Here is an 18,558-nt window from a genome sequence, read left to right as displayed (position 1 = left end):
TACTGAATGGAAATCAAATCTTGATGCCGCCCATCAATCTTACCATCCATCCATCTGCCTTATGACATCACCAATCTAATAACCAGATTTTCAACTTGAAAAAAGTTGTTAAAATACTTGAGAAGACCTTACATTGATAATACAGACCAAGTTTGATGATGATCCATCTAGTTGTTTATGAGAAGAAGTTGTTTAAAGGTCCTTTTTTAGCTTGCAGCCCATAAGAGGCCCAAAGTTCCCTTAGCTGAATAAATTTGATAGATGACCTTGCCAGGATGCTACAGACCAAGTTTGGTGTAATTCTATTTGTTTCAGAGTGTTCATGTAAATTGTGGAAAAGGGATTTGAGACAAGGGATGCTGGACCATCCACCTAAACTAATTGTTCAACCTACTTCAAAGGTTCAAACGAGCTAAAAATGGAAGTATATTCTATGTATTGGTTTCTATTTATGTCCAAAGTTTAATGAAAATCTCTCTTGTACTTAAACAGTTATGACAAAATCAACCAGTTCTGACTGATAGAAGGGCAGCTAGATAGATGAATAAATAGACAAAATAAGATAATGTGCATGTTCTCAATGTCTTCTTTGTTTGTTTGTTTTGGGTTTAACGCCATTTTTCAACAGTATTTCAGTCATGTAACGGCAGGCAGTTAACCTAACTGGAGTGTTCCTGGATTCTGTACAGTACAAACCTGTTCTCTGCAAGTAACTGCGAACTTCCCCACATGAATTATCAGAGGTGGAGGACGAATGATTTCAGACACAATGTCTTTGATCAAATCCTCATGGAGAACATAGGCCCTGCTAGAGGATCGAACTCGCGCCCCCGCGATCCGTAGACCAATGCTCTCCCTACTAAGCGGGCGGGCTACTCTATTTAAACAATTTCATAAAAAACTCATTTATTGCATACTCCACTTACAGCTCACTTTTGTGTGTGTATGGACAGTTTGTTTTAATAGCAACAGAATGAAAGGATGTGCATATTCCAGAAAATGAAGTTTGTTAAAAAAAATTAAGTGTAAAAGGAGCATAATTTGGTCAAAAATACAAATCAGAGTTATGGGGATTGTTACCACACATGCAGATGATGGAGATAAAGATACATTTTAAGTTTCAAGTCGTTATCTTATATGGCATTAAAGTAATATCCAGAAAGCAAAGATTGCAAAAAAAAATATAAGTACAAAAGGGGCATATTTCTGTCAAAAATACAATTAGAGTTATGGGGTATGTAACCACACATGCAGATGATGATTATAAACAAATATTTTTAATTTCAAGTCATTATCTTTTAAAGTAATCGTCGTTCATATGACTGAAAAATTGTTGAGAAAGACGTTAAACCCGAACACACACACACACCATAGATATGTCTATTAATAAAGCTTTCAAAAAAAAATTAACATGAAAATAATTCCAAGTATAACTCCTTGGTGACCTTGACCTTGGGTATAATGGGCCCAGCCCCTGCATATACTATGTTTGTATGCTGGACAATGTTTATGAGAACTTACAGTAAGGTATAAGCAAAAGTAACAAAGTTATGACAGAAAAACAAAGGTTGCCGAAAAACTTTAACCTCAAAAATAACCTAAGTATAAGACCTTGGTGACCTTGACCTTGAATAAAACTGGCCCAGTCCCTGTATATACTTTGTTCACATACTGGACAATGTTTATGTGAAGTTACAGTAAGATATAAGCAATAGTAACAAAGATATGACAGAAAAACAAAGGTTGCCGAAAAACTTTAACCTTAAAAATAACCTAAGTACAACACCTTGGTGACCTTGACCTTGGGTATAATGGGCCCAGCCCCTGCATATACTTTGTTTGCATACTAGACAATGTTTATGTGAAGTTACAGTAAGGTATAAGCAATAGTTACAAAGATATGACAAAAAAACAAAGGTTGCCAAAAAACTTTAACCTAGAAGGGTCACGCCGATGCCGGGGCGAGTAGTATAGTCCCCCTATTCTCCGAATAGTGGAGCTAAAAAGTAGTCCTTACATCATAACTTTTCACAAGAGCATACAAGTGTTGTTGAAATGCCAAATAAAATTTGGATAATCTACCTTATTTCTATCTTGATCATCAATCTCTCCCGGCAATAGCTGCCGTAGCAACAGGGTCATGCATTTTGGTGACTTGTGTCTTGTACATAAATGCAATGCTGTCTGGCCTTCATTGTCCTTTTCATGGCAGTTAGCTCCTTTAGACAGAAGCAGTTTTAATAATCGTACATTTCCCTGAAATTAAACATAAAAACATGTAGTGGGGTAACATTCTGATATTTCCCTGAAATTAAACATAAAAACATGTAGTGGGGTAACATTCTGATATTTCCCTGAAATTTGTCATAAAAACATGTAGTGGGGTAACATTCTGATATTTCCCTGAAATTAGACATAAAAACATGTAGTGGGGTAACATTCTGATATTCCCCTGAAATTAGACATAAAAACATGTAGTGGAGTAACATTCTGATATTTCCCTGAAATTTATCATAAAAACATGTAGTGGGGTAACATTCTGATATTTCCCTGAAATTAGACATAAAAACATGTAGTGGGGTAACATTCTGATATTTCCCTGAAATTTGTCATAAAAACATGTAGTGGGGGTAACATTCTGATATTTCCCTGAAATTTGTCATAAAAACATGTAGTGGGGTAACATTCTGATATTTCCCTGAAATTAGACATAAAAACATGTAGTAGGGTAACATTCTGATATTTCCCTGAAATTAAACATAAAAACATGTAGTAGGGTAACATTCTGATACTTCCCTGAAATTTGTCATAAAAACATGTAGTAGGGTAACATTCTGATATTTCCCTGAAATTAGGCAAATCAAAAAGTGCACCACAACTTTACATAACTAGAAATTGTGTCCAGAGGACACAGATGCCCCATCATACTGTGCATTCCACTAAAGGGCCATATCTGCAGTAAAAATATTCACAGAAAAAATTATTGCCTTAATACAGTCAACTACACATCAATCTTGTTGATCTGTGAAAGTTCAAAGGAAATCAAGCTAATAGTGTGCGAGGAATCTGACAAACAAGATTTCCGGACATACGTATGGACAGCAGGAACGCTATATGACCCCCACATAAATGTGTGGGGGCATAGTGGAACAACCATTTTAAGTCTTAATCAAATCCATTTAGAAATATGTGTGGATGTGTAAAAGCATCAAAATTAACTGAAATTGTAATAAGTACAAGAGATCACAGAGTGATCTTGGTGCCCACAAATGTGCCATTTTTGAGTGTTCCAAATTTAAAGGCTTACTGACTAGCTCAAGGTCAAATTTTCATTTCCGTACACAACACTGTGCATGTGGTAAAAATTCGAAAGCTGTAGCTTGAGAAATGTGAAAGTAGGTCACTAGATCAATTTCAAGGACAAAGTTCTTTGTACACAAAACTATGCATGTGCATCAAGTCTGAAGGCTGTAGTTTAAGAAATCTGAAAGTAGGTCACTAGGTCAATCTTAAGGTCAAAGTTTATTTCGGTACACAAAACTATGCAAGTGGTTTAAATTTGAAGGCTGTAGCTACAGAAATGTGAAAGAAGGTCACTAGGTCAAAATCAAGGTCAAATTTCACTTCAGAACACAAATCTATGCATGTTGTCCAAATTTGAAGCCTGTAACTTCAATGTGGTCCAAATTTGAAGGCTGTAGCTTGAGAAATGTGAAAGTAGGTCACTAGGTCAAAATCAAGGTCAAATTTCATTTTGGAACATGAAACTATGCATGTGGTCCAAATTTGAAGCCTGTACCTTCAAAAATGTGAAAGTAGGTCACTAGGTCAATGTCAAGGTCAAAGTTTTTTTTTCAGTGCACAAAACTATGCAAGTGGTCCAAATTTGAAGGCTGTAGCTACAGAAATGTGAAAATAGGTCACTAGGTCAAAATCAAGGTCAACTCATGTCAATGTTCATCTTGCCACTCAAAAATATACATGTGGTCCAAATTTGAATGTTGTAGTTATTGACAAGAAGATTTTAAAAGCTTTTCCCTATATAAGTCTATATGAAACATATGACCCCCGGGGTGGGGCCATATTTGACCCTAGGGGGATAATTTGTACAAACTTGGTAGAGAACCACTAGATGATGCTACATTACAAATATCAAAGCCCTAGGCTTTGTGGTTGGGACAAGAAGATTTTCAAAGTTTTTCCCTATATAAGTCTATGTAAACCATATGACCCCCAGGGCGGGGCCATATTTGACCCTAGGGGGATAATTTGAACAAACTTAGTTGAAGACCACTAGATGATGTCACATACAAAATATCAAAGCCCTAGGCCCTGTGGTTTTGGACAAGAGGTTTTTCAAAGTTTTTCCCTATATAAGTCTATATAAAACATGTGACCCCCAGGCGGGGCCATATTTGACCCCAGGGAAATAATTTGAATCATCTTGGTAGAGGACCACTAGATGATGCTTCATACCAAATATCAAAGCCCTAGGCTCTGTGGTTTTGGACAAGAAGATTTTCAAAGTTTTTCCCTATATAAATCTATGTAAATTATAGAAATAAACAAAGGGCCATAACTCACTCATAAATTGTTGAACCAGACTGATTTTCAGGGGGACACAACTAGGCTACCAATACATCATTCTGACAAAGTTTGGTCAAAATCCCCCCAGTAGTTTCTGAGGCGATGCGATAACGAGAAATTGTTAACAGACAGACAGAAGGACGGACGGACTGACGGACCATGGACGCAGACTGATTTGAATAGCCCACCATCTGATGATGGTGGGCTAAGAAAGGGGACATATATTTGCACAAGAGTTATGAACCATGTGTCGTATGATGTAAAAGATGATGTGGAAAAACTCCGTTAAGTTTAAATCAAATCCATTTGATAACAAGAGTGCAAGAATGTCACAATATACGCCCGTCACAGCAAATTTCTTTACTCTAGCAATGGAATTTTAACTTTGTGGTTGTTTAGTAATAACTAAGTGTTTTGTTTTTCTAAGTCCACAAAAAAACTCCTTACCAGGTAGAGATACCTTAAAATACACCTAAAATTGGAAAGTAACATCTATGTTGTACCACAGAAAAGTGGTCTTGGTTTTTCCCTACGGTCAATTATAAAAAAGTTACAATATAAGTTATTTATAGTAACAACTAAGGGAAGTTAATCTTAAAAAAAAAAAAAAAAAAATTGTAAGTCCTCACAAAAATCTTTACCAGGTAGAGACTGGTCAAAATACACCTCAAAATTGGATGTAGCATGCATATTGTACTACAGAAAAGTGGTCTCGATTTTTCCCTATGACTAGTAATGAAAAAGTTACAATATAAGCTATTTATAGTAACAACAAAGGGAAGTAATTCGAAAGAAGGGAACTGCACATGACACTTCGTCTCATGATGGTGTATAATTGTGTCAAGTTACATCAAAATCCCTCCATGCATGAAGAAGAAATGCTTCGGACAAAGTCATTCTTGTATCTGACCTTTGGCCTCTAAGTGTGACCTTGACCTTAGACCTAGGGACCTGGTTCTTGCGCATGACACTACGTCTCGTGGTGGAGAACATTTGTGCCAAGTTATATCAAAATCCCTCTATGCATGAAGAAGACATGCTCCGGACAAGGTTTTCATTCTTGTATCCTTTGACCTCTAAGTGTGACCTTGACCTTAGACCTAGAGACCTGGTTCTTGCACATGACACTCCGCCTCATGGTGGTGAACATTTGTGCCAAGTTATATCAAAATCCCTCTATGCATGAAGAAGAAATGTTCCGGACAAAGTTTTCATTCTTGTATCCTTTGACCTCTACGTGTGACCTTGACCTTAGACCTAGGGACCTGATTCTTGCGCAAGACACTCCTTCTCATGATGATGAACAATTGTGCCAACTTTCATCAAAATCCCTCTATGCATGAAGAAGATATGCTCCGGACAAAGTCATTCTTGAATTTGACCTTTGACCTCTAAGTGTGACCTTGACCTTAGACCTAGGGACCTGGTTCTTGCGCATGACACTCCGTCTCATGATGGTGAACAACTGTGCCAAGTTTCATCAAAATCCCTTCATGCATGTAGAAGATATGCTCCGGACAAGGTCTGTGGACGCCGCCCGCCAGGGGCGTTCCCATAATACGTCCCGTTTTTCAAACGGGTGTATAACAACACACATATACTGAAAAGCATCAACTTTAAACTGAAATCCTGAATAACAAGAGCTGTCCGTAAGACAGCCAAGCTCGACTTTTCGAAATATTGTCACAGAAGCTGGAAATTATTACCCAAAATGTTAAATATCAAAAGAGTTTTAAGTTCAAAAGGGGACATATCAGAGTTATGGGACTTGATGCTATCAACTAGTTTTATAACCCCGAAGAAACATATTAAGTTTCAATTCAATATCTGCATTAGTTTTGGAGATAGTAACTTGCATGTAAAACTTTCTAAGTCCAAAAGGGGGCATAATTTGCTCAAAATACATGTCAGAGTTATGGAACTTGACCCAGTGAGGTTGGTAATTGACCTAGAAAAAGAATAAATAAGTTTCAAAGCTATATGCCTTTTGGTAATAGCTGTATGTACTTGCACGCAAAACTTTAACCAGGATTTTCTAAGTCCAAAAGGGGGCATAATTTGGCCAAAATACATGTCAGAGTTATGGGACTTGGTGCTATCAACTAGTTTTATAACCCCGAAGACACATGTGAAATTTCATTTTATTCTGTGTAGTTTTGAGATAGTTACTTGCATGTAAAACTTTAACCAGATTTTCTAGTCCAAAGGGGGCATAATTGGCCAAAATACATGTCAGAGTTATGGACTTGACCATGAGGTAGGTAATTGATCTAGAAAAAGAAAAATAAGTTTCAAATCTATATGCCTTTAGTAATAGCTGTATGTACTTGCACGCAAAACTTTAACCAGAATTTTCTAAGTCCAAAAGGGGGCATAATTTGGCCAAAATGAAGGTCAGAGTTATGGGACTTGGTGCTATCAACTAGTTTTATAACCCCGAAGACACATGTGAAGTTTCAATTCAATATCTGCATTAGTTTTGGAGATAGTAACATGCATGTAAAACTTTAACCAGAATTTTCTAAGTCCAAAAGGGGGCATAATTTGCTCAAAATACATGTTAGAGTTATGGAACTTGACCCAGTGAGGTTGGTAATTGACCTAGAAAAAGAATAAATAAGTTTCAAAGCTATATGCCTTTAAATGATAGCTGTATGTACTTGCATGCAAAAACATAACCAAGGTGTGACGCCGATGCCGACGCCGACGCCAGGGTGAGTAGAATAGCTAGACTATTCTTCGAATAGTTCAGCTAAAAAGCAGACATAATTTGTGAAATAATTATGCAAGAATTATGACCCTTGTATCATTAACGAGGACCAAGCTATGGATGAACTTTTTTAAGTCCTAATCAAATCTGTTTAGAAATAACAAAGATATAGTGAAGTGCACCAAAATTTCTATGAAAGACGTGTGCATAATTCATGAAATATTAGTACAAGAGTTATGGCCCTTCTGTCATATGATATGGGTGATAATAAGGAACGTAAGCTTGAATAAAATCCATTTAGTAATGATGTGAAAGTGCATCAAAACTTTAACCCGAAACCTATGAGAGTTATGGTTCTTCTGCCATGATGGAACAATTAGTTTAAATCCTTTCTGTTATAACAAAGTTATAGTGGAAAAGTATCAAAATTAATTTTAAATTCTAAGTAAATGGGGGGCAAAGTTCTTGAAAAAGCGGCCATGACTGCCCTAGATTGCTCATCCTAGTTTTACAGATTGCTTGAACAATTTTGGTTGAGGGTAAAGGAAGGAAAATATGTGAAATTATTTTGAAAATGAGCCATTGCCATCACCTTTTCCTCATATCCTTCGTATTTTGTCTAAAAGTCATTTTGTATTGGCAACACATTTTCCATCATTGGAAAAAACATCTGACTTGCGGAATGGGGTGCAGGTGTTTGCTAATTTTTGCAACAAATTTTCTAAGGTTATCAGGCCATTTCATTTAACACAAAATAGTAAATAAACACGTTTTTAGCATATAAATACATATATTTCACTAAGCAGGTAATGATGCTCTGACATCATATAACAGAGAAGACAAGGTGATCGGATTAACATGCAAATTTCAGATCAGTGAATCTTTTCACGAACGATTGCAAAACCCCTTGATTTAAGATTTTTGCACCTCTTAATTAATCTTGCGCCATCCTGTTCGGGACTGACAGATTACCAATATTGGTCAATTTGTTACAATAAAAAGGAAAGAAAACGAAATAAAAACCAATTGCAAGATTCTTTAAAGGTGCCTGCTAAGGAGTGCACTATAGCAACAGTTATATAAGATTTTTATAAGTCAGTCTGCCCCTCTTAATCCCGCTAGAGTTAAGTAAACAATTAATATTAAACCAGGTTAATTATTGCATCTCAGAACAACTCAGATGGACATGCCTCTACTCCAACCCAAAGAGCCATGTCCAGTGCAGTGTTATCAAGTGCTACTGTGATATATAACGGCAAGTTCAGCCTCCTGTAATCAATTACCCACTACTTCTTGCATTTCCCGCTGCATCCAGTATCCTTTTGTCACATGTGTCCTTTGCTGTTTTACCGTAATTACCCGCTTCGGCATTATACATGTACATTCAATCTGCCCTGGTACCAGCCTGTTATACTAGAAAGTTCTGTCAGCTCTTCAGCGTTAACCGCTTGATCTCGAGTTCCCTGTTAACTGTTGTGGACAACCACATCACCTGCTGCATCATTTACCGTGTATACCATTGTTTCTGTTTCTATTGTGCCTGTTATGTTTACTGCTGCATTAACTGCTGCCACAAGCACCAAGCCTGCCTCTGTTGCTACCACACCTACTGAATTAAGTACTTGGCTGTCATCTGCATGTGTTTTTATGGTACAGCATTTCACTTTTGTTGCATTACAACTTGCTTCAAACATTAAAGTAGTCAACGATTGAAGTCCAACGTAAGTCTCTTTCCCTGCTTCCTCTGTTAGTGCACTGCCTCCATCTAGTTTGATAAAAGCATCCACTTCGGATGATATTTTATCACAGTCAGGGATTCCAAACGCTTCTGTTCTCAATATTGCGAAGAATCACTGTTTGGCAAGTTTCTGAGAAAAAGGTACAATTCTGCCAAAAGTTATCATAGGCGCGAAGTACAGGTAAATTATGAAAAAGAATGTGCTACTTATTTAAAGGAGTAAAGGATAATCATATGTCTTTATTACTTATTGTCTATAATGTTCGGAATTTGAATCACATTTGTTGGGAATCTAAATCACTGTTCGGAATAGCAAACACCAAGTCCTGTGATATTTATTGCTCTCTCTCTGTAACTAAAAGGTCCCTTTAGTTCATAAATACATTAAAGCATCACTGAAAATCATTTTTACAAATGGTAATCAAAATATTTATGAAAAGTAAATCTTTTTCTGAACAATATTACATCACGCTTAAGTGGTCGGTAATATAAGCACCCGCTCTACTGCTTGAAGACTGCCATAGCCACTGAACATTTTAAACATTTTTCCCTGACTTTTCTAATTCCATTTTTCCCTGACCATTATCAACATTTCCCTGACAATTCACAGACCTTGAAAAACAAGAGGACCATGACGGTCATGAATCGCTCGCCTGTCCCCTCATGACCCAGTTTTGAACTGAGTATGACGTCGTTTTTTCTATTATTTGACATAGTGACCTACTTTTTGAGCTCATGTGACCCAGTTTTGAATCTGACCTAGATATCATCAAGATAAAAATTCTGACCAATTTTCGTGAAGATCCATTGAAAAATATGGCCTCTAGAGAGGTCACAAGGTTTTTTATTATTTGACCTACTGACCTAGTTATTGATGGAACGTGACCCAGTTTCGAATTTGACCTAGATATCATTAAGATGAACATTCTGACCAATTTTCATGAAGATCCATTCAAAAGTATGGCCTCTAGAGAGGTCACAAGGTTTTTCTATTTTTAGACCTACTGACCTAGTTTTTGACCGCATTTGACCCAGTTTCGAATTTGACCTAGATATCATCAAGATGAACATTCAGACCAACTTTCATAAAGGTCCCATGAAAAATATGGCCTCTAGAGAGATCACGAGGTTTTTTAATTATTTGACCTACTGACCTAGTTATTGATGGCACGTGACCCAGTTTCGAACTTGACTTAGATATCATCATGGTGAACATTCTGACCAATTTTCATGAAGACCCATTTGAAAGTACGGCCTCTAGAGAGGTCACAAGGTTTTTCTATTTTTAGACCTACTGACCTAGTTTTTGATCACAGTTGACCCAGTTTCGAACTTGACCTAGATATCATCAAGATGAACATTCAGACCAACTTTCATACAGATCCCATGAAAAAAATGGCCTCTAGAGAGGTCACAAGGTTTTTTATTATTTGACCTACTGATCTAGTTATTGACGGCATGTGACCCAGTTTCGAACTTGACCTAGATATCATCAAGATGAACATTCTGACTAATCTTTATGAAGATCCATTCATAAGTATGGCCTCTGGAGAGGTCACAAGGTTTTTCTATTTTTAGACCTACTGACCTTGTTTTTGACTGCACGAGACCCAGTTTCAAACCTGACCTAGATATCATCAAGATGAACATTTAGACCAACTTTCATACAGATCCAATGAAAACAAGAGCACCGCCTTGCGGGTGCTGACGCTCATCTGATTTTTTTTGTGTAATAGAAATATTGTCCTACCCATGATTTTCTAAGTCTAAAGGGCCATCATTCTTGCAAAAAGCAGGATAGAGTTATGTTTCTTGATGTACAGTGTCCACTTATGATGGTGAAAAACTGTTGCAAGTTTTAAAGCAATAGCTTTGATAGTTTATGAGAAAAGTTGACTTAAACATAATATTCAACCATTTTTCTAAGTCCAAAAGGGGCAATAATTATTGCAAAAAGCAGGATGGAGTTATGTTGCTTGCTGTACAGGGTCAGCTTATGATGGTGAACAAGAGTTGCAAGTTTCAAAGCAATAGCTTTGATAGTTTAAGAGAAAAAGTTGACCTAAACATAAAACTTAACCAAGAAATCTGATATTTTCTAAGTCCAAAAGGGGCCATAAATCTTGCAAAAAGCAGGATGGAGTTATGTTTCTTGCTGTACAGGGTCAGCTTATGATGGTGAACAAGTGTTGCAAGTTTTAAAGGAATAGCTTTGATAGTTTAGCATAAAAGCTGACCTAAACATAAAACTTAACCAAGAAAACTGATTTTCTAAGTCCAAAAGGGGCAATAATTCTTGCAAAAAGCAAGATGGAGTTATGTTTCTTGATGTACAGGGTCTGCTTATGATGGTGAACAAGTATTCCAAGTTTCAAAGCAAAAGCTTTGATAGTTTAGGAGAAAAGTTGACCTAAACATAAAACTTAACCAAGAAATCTGATATTTTCTAAGTACAAAAGGGGCCATCAATCTTGCAAAAAGCAAGATGGAGTTATGTTTCTTGCTATACAGGGTCAGCTTATGATGGTGAACAAGTATTCCAAGTTTCAAAGCAATAGCTTTGATAGTTTAGGAGAAAAGCTGACCTAAACATAAAACTTAACCAGGCAACGCCGACGCAGACGCCGACGACGACGCCGACAACCGCTCAAGTGATGACAATAACTCATCATTTTTTTTCAAAAAATCAGATGAGCTAAAAATGGCCTCTAGAGAGGTCACAAAGTTTTTTTATTATTTGACCTACTGATCTAGTTATTGATTGCACGTGACCCAGTTTCGAACTTGACCTAGATATCATCAAGGTGAACATTCTGACCAATTTTTATGAAGATCCATTCATAAGTGTGGCCTCTTGAGATGTCACAAGGTTTTTCTATTGTTAGGTCTACTGACTTAGTTTTTGACTGCACGAGACCAAGTTTCAAACTAGACCTAGATATCATCAAGATGAACATTTAGACCAACTTTCATACAGATCCCATGAAAAATACGGCCTCTAGAGAGATCACAAGGTTTTTCTATTATTTGACCTACTGACCTAGTTTTTGGAGGCACGTGACCCAGTTTCGAACTTGACCTAGATATCATCAAGGTGAACATTCTGACCAATTTTCATGAAGATCTTGTGAAAGATATGGCCTCTAGAGAGGTCACAAGGTTTTTCTATTTTTAGACCTACTGACCTAGTTTTTGACCGGATGTGACCCAGTTTCAAACTTGACCTAGATATCATCAAGGTGAACATTCTGACCAATTTTCATAAAGACCCCATGAAAAATGTGACCTCTAGAGTGGTCACAAGCAAAAGTTTACGCACAGACGACGGATGCTGCGCGATCACAAAAGTTCACCTTGTCACTTTGTGACAGGTGAGCTAAAAAAGAATATTCCACCTTCATTGAAGAATAATAAAGTTTCTAGAAAAGGAGTTTTACTTCCACTTTACATCACATTTCTATATAGTAATGACTTATGATTATTAAACACTACCTTATGTGCTGCCCAATGCAGGGCAGTACGACCTCCTTTGTCCCTCTGGTTGGTTTGAGCCCCTGCTTTCAGGAGAAGTTCAGCACACTCGAGCCTGTCAGCAAGGACACAAAACATGAGTGGAGTCCTCCCAAACTGGTCTCCAGAATCTATGATGCCAGTTCCAGAGTTTGCTGAAATACAGTATCTTTAAAAGTGAAACATTAACAATTATCTAATGTTAATTTTCAGCACTATTTCAATCAAGATATTAGTACATTGGTTTGTTTTCCTATAATGAGTGCAGTAGGAAGTATTTAGAATACAGAGACAAGTTTGAGGTAAGTTTAAAAGATTTCTGATATAATCTTCTGTATGACCTGTGACACACATCATTTATTACCTATTAATGTAAATATAAACATTAAGCCCCTGCAGAAAATAAATTTGTCTCGTTTACATATACATGAAAATGCCTTCAAAATATGTGTTCAAAAAAGATTTTTCTCAAAATGTTATTAAATAGCTATCAATGATATTTTCCCATAACCTGTTTCTGGAAAATGGGAAATATATTTTTGGAAACTTCAATTTTACAGGTTCACTGAATATAAAATGAGCATAAATTTCCCTGATGTTTGATCATCAAAGCCATAGCATGATTTTTTCTAAAGGTTTCCATGGGTGGTCGGATCATTTTAAATTTTTAAGGTATATCTAATAATGTCAATTTTTACATGGACAGATAGTGCAATGTAGTTAAATTCCTGTCAATATTAAGATGTTGGTATCTAATGCTTTATTAGGATGTTGGTATCTAATGGTTTATTAAGATGTTGGTATCTAATGCTTTATTAAGATGTTGGTATCTAATGGTTTATTAAGATGTTGGTATCTAATGGTTTATTAGGATGTTGGTATCTAATGGTTTATTAAGATGTTGGTATCTAATGGTTTATTAAGATGTTGGTATCTAATGCTTTATTAGGATTAATAGCAGTGATCACTGGACTCCAGAATCACTTACTGTATCTTTGTCAACCAGATCAATCATTTCTCTCTGCAGAAAATTCTATACAATTTTTAACCAATCAGAATGTCCACTATTAATAGCCTAGGATAATATGAATATGAATAGGAGTTCAGCTGACAAATCATGGTATCAAGTGAATGATGTTTCAATAAATAAGTTATCCAAGTAAGCCCAGCTTAAATTGATGAACAGATGATAATGTTTGAGAGTCAATGACAGAAGAATTGCGGTTAGATATGGCATTGATCTTTAAAAATTATACCTATATTAAAATGGAATGTCCCGCAAACTGGGTAAGATTAAGGTTAAGTTTAGAGCATTTACATTTTTAATTAAAACATCTCATCATGTGTAACATTTGTTTCATGTTTCATTGGAATCCCTTAATTTGAATAAAAGATCTAGGTGAGACATAGAGTTTAAATTAGCCGTACTAACAGATGCAATGACTCTATATTCTGTCAGGGGCATAATACATCAAATATTTGAAAGGTAAGGTTGTCAGTACCGCTATACCAATACAGGAAAATTCACTTGTAGGTAACTCAATTATAAGGAAATCTCTGTTATAAGGGACTCATTTTTCTGGCCAAATTTTCCCCCTACATATTTCATATGAAAAACAAATGGATATAACAAACTCAGATATAGAGAAAACTTGGATATAAGAAACATAATTCTATGTCCAAACATGACATTTTACTCATTTATAATGAACTAAGTCCACAATCAAGATTCACAGCCATTGGTTAAACACAAAAGTATATTCAAATTTATTAATTTGTCACTAAATGTGTGACTACATTATATTTATTTTATGATCAATTGATGTATATTTTGAATAACTACAATCTTTAAATTACATCCTGATGAAGGTTCATAGAAAACTGAAACTAGTAGATCTATAAATAAATACAGTTAAAACCTGGTGTTCAGGCATATTGTCTATTTCAATTAATTTTTCGTTGTAATTACAATCTGTTATTAAAATGCTCCTTTATCTGTAACATACAACAGCAGGTGATAATAAATACATTATCACCTATCATTGTCATTGTGTGTTAGAGTACCTAATAGCAGATTTATAATTAGCATATATCTTGCAATATTAGATAAGTGGGATAATGATACTGCAACATGAAAGTACAGTTTTCTAATTGGTCACAGTCTTTTATCACAAGAGGTATTCATTTGAGTATAAATTACAAATTTATCAAAGCAGTTAATTTCCTTGGAGACAAAGAATGAACTGAACCAAATAAATAAAAAGCAATTAAAAACATCAACAATGGCACAAACCCAAGTTTTCTAAGACATGTTTACTATATCTCAGATCTATGTTTGTTATACAATTCATTTACAACCAACATGGTTCCCTATAATGGATAAAGTATACCTGGAATATAATGAATGTAACCCTGATGAGTTCCTTACAACTGAGTTTTACTGTATACTATTCTAGAAAAAAACTTTTCTAAATAATGAAAATGTGTGATACATACAGACAATAAGCCTTGCCAACCATGCCTTGTCTCCGTTTACAGCAGCAGCATGAATCTGTGTAACACCTTCCAACTTTTGCGACTGAGCTTGGTCAAATGGACCTGGTCTGGGGCTTTGTGCCTGAAATAGAACACAAACAAGATGCATTTACAAACAAGAGGCTCAGTCTGCCTGTACTTCTCCGTGTTTAACCCTTTACTCCATAGATACTCCTTTTAACGCATCTATGCATTACTCCATAGATACTCCTTTTAACGCATCTATGCATTACTCCATAGATACTCCTTTTATCGCATTCTACTACACTGATAGTTTAAATGCAAAATACCAATAAAATATATTGGCAATGAAGCCCACAAAAGCATATTTGTGAAGTTTAAACTGTTAATAAAAGATCCGTTTCAGAAAAACTTGTGGTTATAATTGTAATTTATTGATAATTATCACTTTTAATTCAGGTGGCATTTTCTGAAAATCACATTGACTTATTATATATTAGGACAGCTATTGATGGATGGAAAAGTACATAGGTGACCCAAAAACAAGTTATTATTTGCATTCTATCATTCAACTATGGCAAATTATGTAAAAGTGAGACATAACATTGGTGTAATAAAAGGTGTGGTTACCATAACAACCATTAAAATCCATAGATCACTTGTCAACATTATGGAATTTATGCTAATTGACCTGGACCCCTTGGAAGTGTGTTTATTGTGCACAGCTATCAAAACAAGGCAATTAGGGTGTTGTTTGCATCATTATTTATGATGTGGATCAACAAATTTTATAGAAAGTGTCTTTGATCAGTGCTTCTTATCAAAACATTATGTAATTAATTAATTTTATGATCTATGAAGTTCTGTAAGTTTGGTAGGGGTGTAGATTTTAATGATTAATTAAATGGGTTTGTTTATTTTTAAAATCACTTAATATAGACCTTTCTAGTCTTTCATTTACCTTCAATTAATAAAATTGTGCATTTGTAACAGTAAAAATATTTCTTTTCTGTTGTATCACATGCATAAAACAGCTAAATTATAATAATATTCTAAGGTCTTAGGTTTGTAGCTTTCTATTGTGAAAAATATTTATTACAAAATTATGAAAAATATACCATCAGAAAGGAAATTTAATTCTAAAAAAAATTATGTTGGACACTAAATGGTTAAAACAAGTATTCATAGACTAATTTTGATCTGAGTAACACAGGTATAAATTTTGCATTTTTCTCCAAAAACCTGTATGGAGATAGTGTACAGATAATGCTACTGAGTGTATTGGGTATCAATAATCAATACTATTGTATCTGTATGGAGTAAAGGGTTAAACAAGAGGCTCAGCATGCCTGTACTGCTCCCATGTTTAAACAATAAGCTCTGTACGCTGTACTGCTCCCATGTTCAAACAAGATGCTCAGTGTGCCTGTACTACTCACATGTTCAAACAAGGTTTAGTGTGCCTATACTACTCACATGTTCAAGCAAGTGGCTCAGTGTGCCTGTACTACTCACATGTTCAAACAAGAGGTTCAGTGTGCTGTACTGCTCCCATGTTCAAACAAGAGGCTCAGTATGCTTTACTGCTCCCATGTTCAAACAAGAGGTTCAGTGTGCTGTACTGCTCCCACGTTCAAACAAGAGGCTCAGTATGCTGTACTGCTCCCATGTTCAAGCAAGACGCTCAGTGTGCCTGTACTACTAACATGTTCAAGCAAGAGGCTCAGTGTGCATGTACTGCTCAAATGTTCAAACAAGAGGCTCAATATGCTGTACTGCTCCCATGTTCAAACAAGACGCTCAGTGTGCCTGTACTACTCACATGTTCAAACAAGGTTTAATGTGCTGTACTACTCACATGTTCAAGCAAGGGGCTCAGTGTGCCTGTACTACTCACATGTTCAAACAAGGTTTAGTGTGCCTGTACTACTCACATGTTCAAACAAGAGGTTTAGTGTGCCTGTACTACTCACATGTTCAAACAAGAGGTTTAGTGTGCCTGTACTACTCTCATGTTCAAACAAGACGCTCAGTGTGCCTGTACTACTCACATGTTCAAACAAGAGGTTTAGTGTGCCTGTACTACTCACATGTTCAAACAAGAGGCTCAGTGTGCCTGTACTTCTCCCATGTTCAAACAAGATGCTCAGTGAGCCTGTACTACTCACATGTTCAAACAAGATGCTCAGTGTGCCTGTACTACTCACATGTTCAAACAAGAGGTTCAGTGTGCCTGTACCACTCACATGTTCAAACAAGAAGTTCAGTGTGCCTGTACTACTCCCATGTTCAAACAAGATGCTCAGTGTGCCTGTACTACTCACATGTTCAAACAAGATGCTCAGTGTGCCTGTACTACTCACATGTTCAAACAAGAAGTTCAGTCTGCCTGTACTACTCACATGTTCAAACAAGATGCTCAGTGTGCCTGTACTACTCACATGTTCAAAGAAGAGGTTCAGTTTGCCTGTACTACTCACATGTTTAAGTAAGAGGGTCAATGTGCCTGTACTACTCAATATTCAAACAAGAGGTTCTGTGTGCCTGTACTACTCTCATGTTCAAACAAGATGCTCAGTGAGCCTGTACTACTTACATGTTCGAGCAAGACGCTCAGTGTGCCTGTACTACTCACATGTTCAAAGAAGAGGTCCAGTGTGCCTGTACTACTCATATGTTCAAATAAGAAGTTCAGTGTGCCTGTACTACTCCCATGTTCAAGCAAGAGGGTCAATGTGCCTGTACTACTCAATATTCAAACAAGAGGTTCTGTGTGCCTGTACTACTCTCATGTTCAAACAAGATGCTCAGTGAGCCTGTACTGCTAACATGTTCGAGCAAGACGCTCAGTGTGCCTGTACTACTCACATGTTCAAACAAGAGGTTCAGTGTGCCTGTACTACTCACATGTTCGAGCAAGAGGTTCAGTGTGCCTGTACTACTCACATGTTCAAGCAAGAGGCTCAGTGTGCATATTGCTCCTATGTGCAAACAAGAGGTTCAGTGTGCTGTATTGCTCCCATGTTCAAACAAGAGGCTCAGTGTTCCCGTACTGCTCCCATGTTCAAACAAGACACTCAGTGTGCCTGTACTGCTCCCATGTTCAAACAAGAGGTTCAGTGTGCTGTACTGCTCCCATTTTCAAACAAGAGCCATGTCAGACATGGCTAATCCCCCCACCGGGCAGCTGTATTTGCAAATGGAATGTAATTTTGTGGTTGTTTAGTAATCATTGTAAGTCTTTTGTTTTTTAAAGTCCACAAAAAAACTCCTTACTAGGTAGAGATACCTTATATATAATAAAATTAATAAAATACACCTAAAACTGGAGAGTAACATCTATGCTGTACCACAGAAAAGTGGTCTTGTTTTTTCCCTAGGGTCAATTATAAAAATGTTACAATATAAGTTATTTATAGTAACAACTAAGGGAAGTTAATCTTTAAAAAAAAAAAAAAAAAAAAAATAAACAACAAAAATATAAAAATGGTCAAATCCACCAAAAATGATTTACAGG

The 18,558-nt window shown here is 36.2% G+C and overlaps 1 protein-coding gene across 3 annotated transcripts in view; it reads right to left on the bottom strand.

Annotated features, from left to right (window-relative positions):
* LOC123539137 (inversin-like) overlaps positions 1-18,558 on the bottom strand; it is a 223,521-nt gene that overhangs the window by 176,278 nt on the left and 28,685 nt on the right. For all 3 annotated transcript variants that reach the window (XM_045323631.2, XM_045323630.2, XM_045323629.2), the window contains exons 3-5: positions 15,042-15,162; positions 12,528-12,700; positions 2,083-2,256 (exon numbers count right to left, since the gene is read on the bottom strand). In XM_045323631.2, the coding sequence (XP_045179566.1) occupies positions 2,083-2,256; positions 12,528-12,700; positions 15,042-15,162 (468 nt within the window). The remainder of the gene's footprint in view (positions 1-2,082; positions 2,257-12,527; positions 12,701-15,041; positions 15,163-18,558) is intronic.

Source organism: Mercenaria mercenaria, chromosome 18, assembly GCF_021730395.1.
Source record: "Mercenaria mercenaria strain notata chromosome 18, MADL_Memer_1, whole genome shotgun sequence".
In the NCBI taxonomy this organism is placed as follows: Eukaryota; Metazoa; Mollusca; class Bivalvia; order Venerida; family Veneridae; genus Mercenaria; species Mercenaria mercenaria.
The sequence above is the reverse complement of the archived record's forward strand: the minus strand, read 5'-3'. Positions and strand labels throughout refer to the sequence as shown.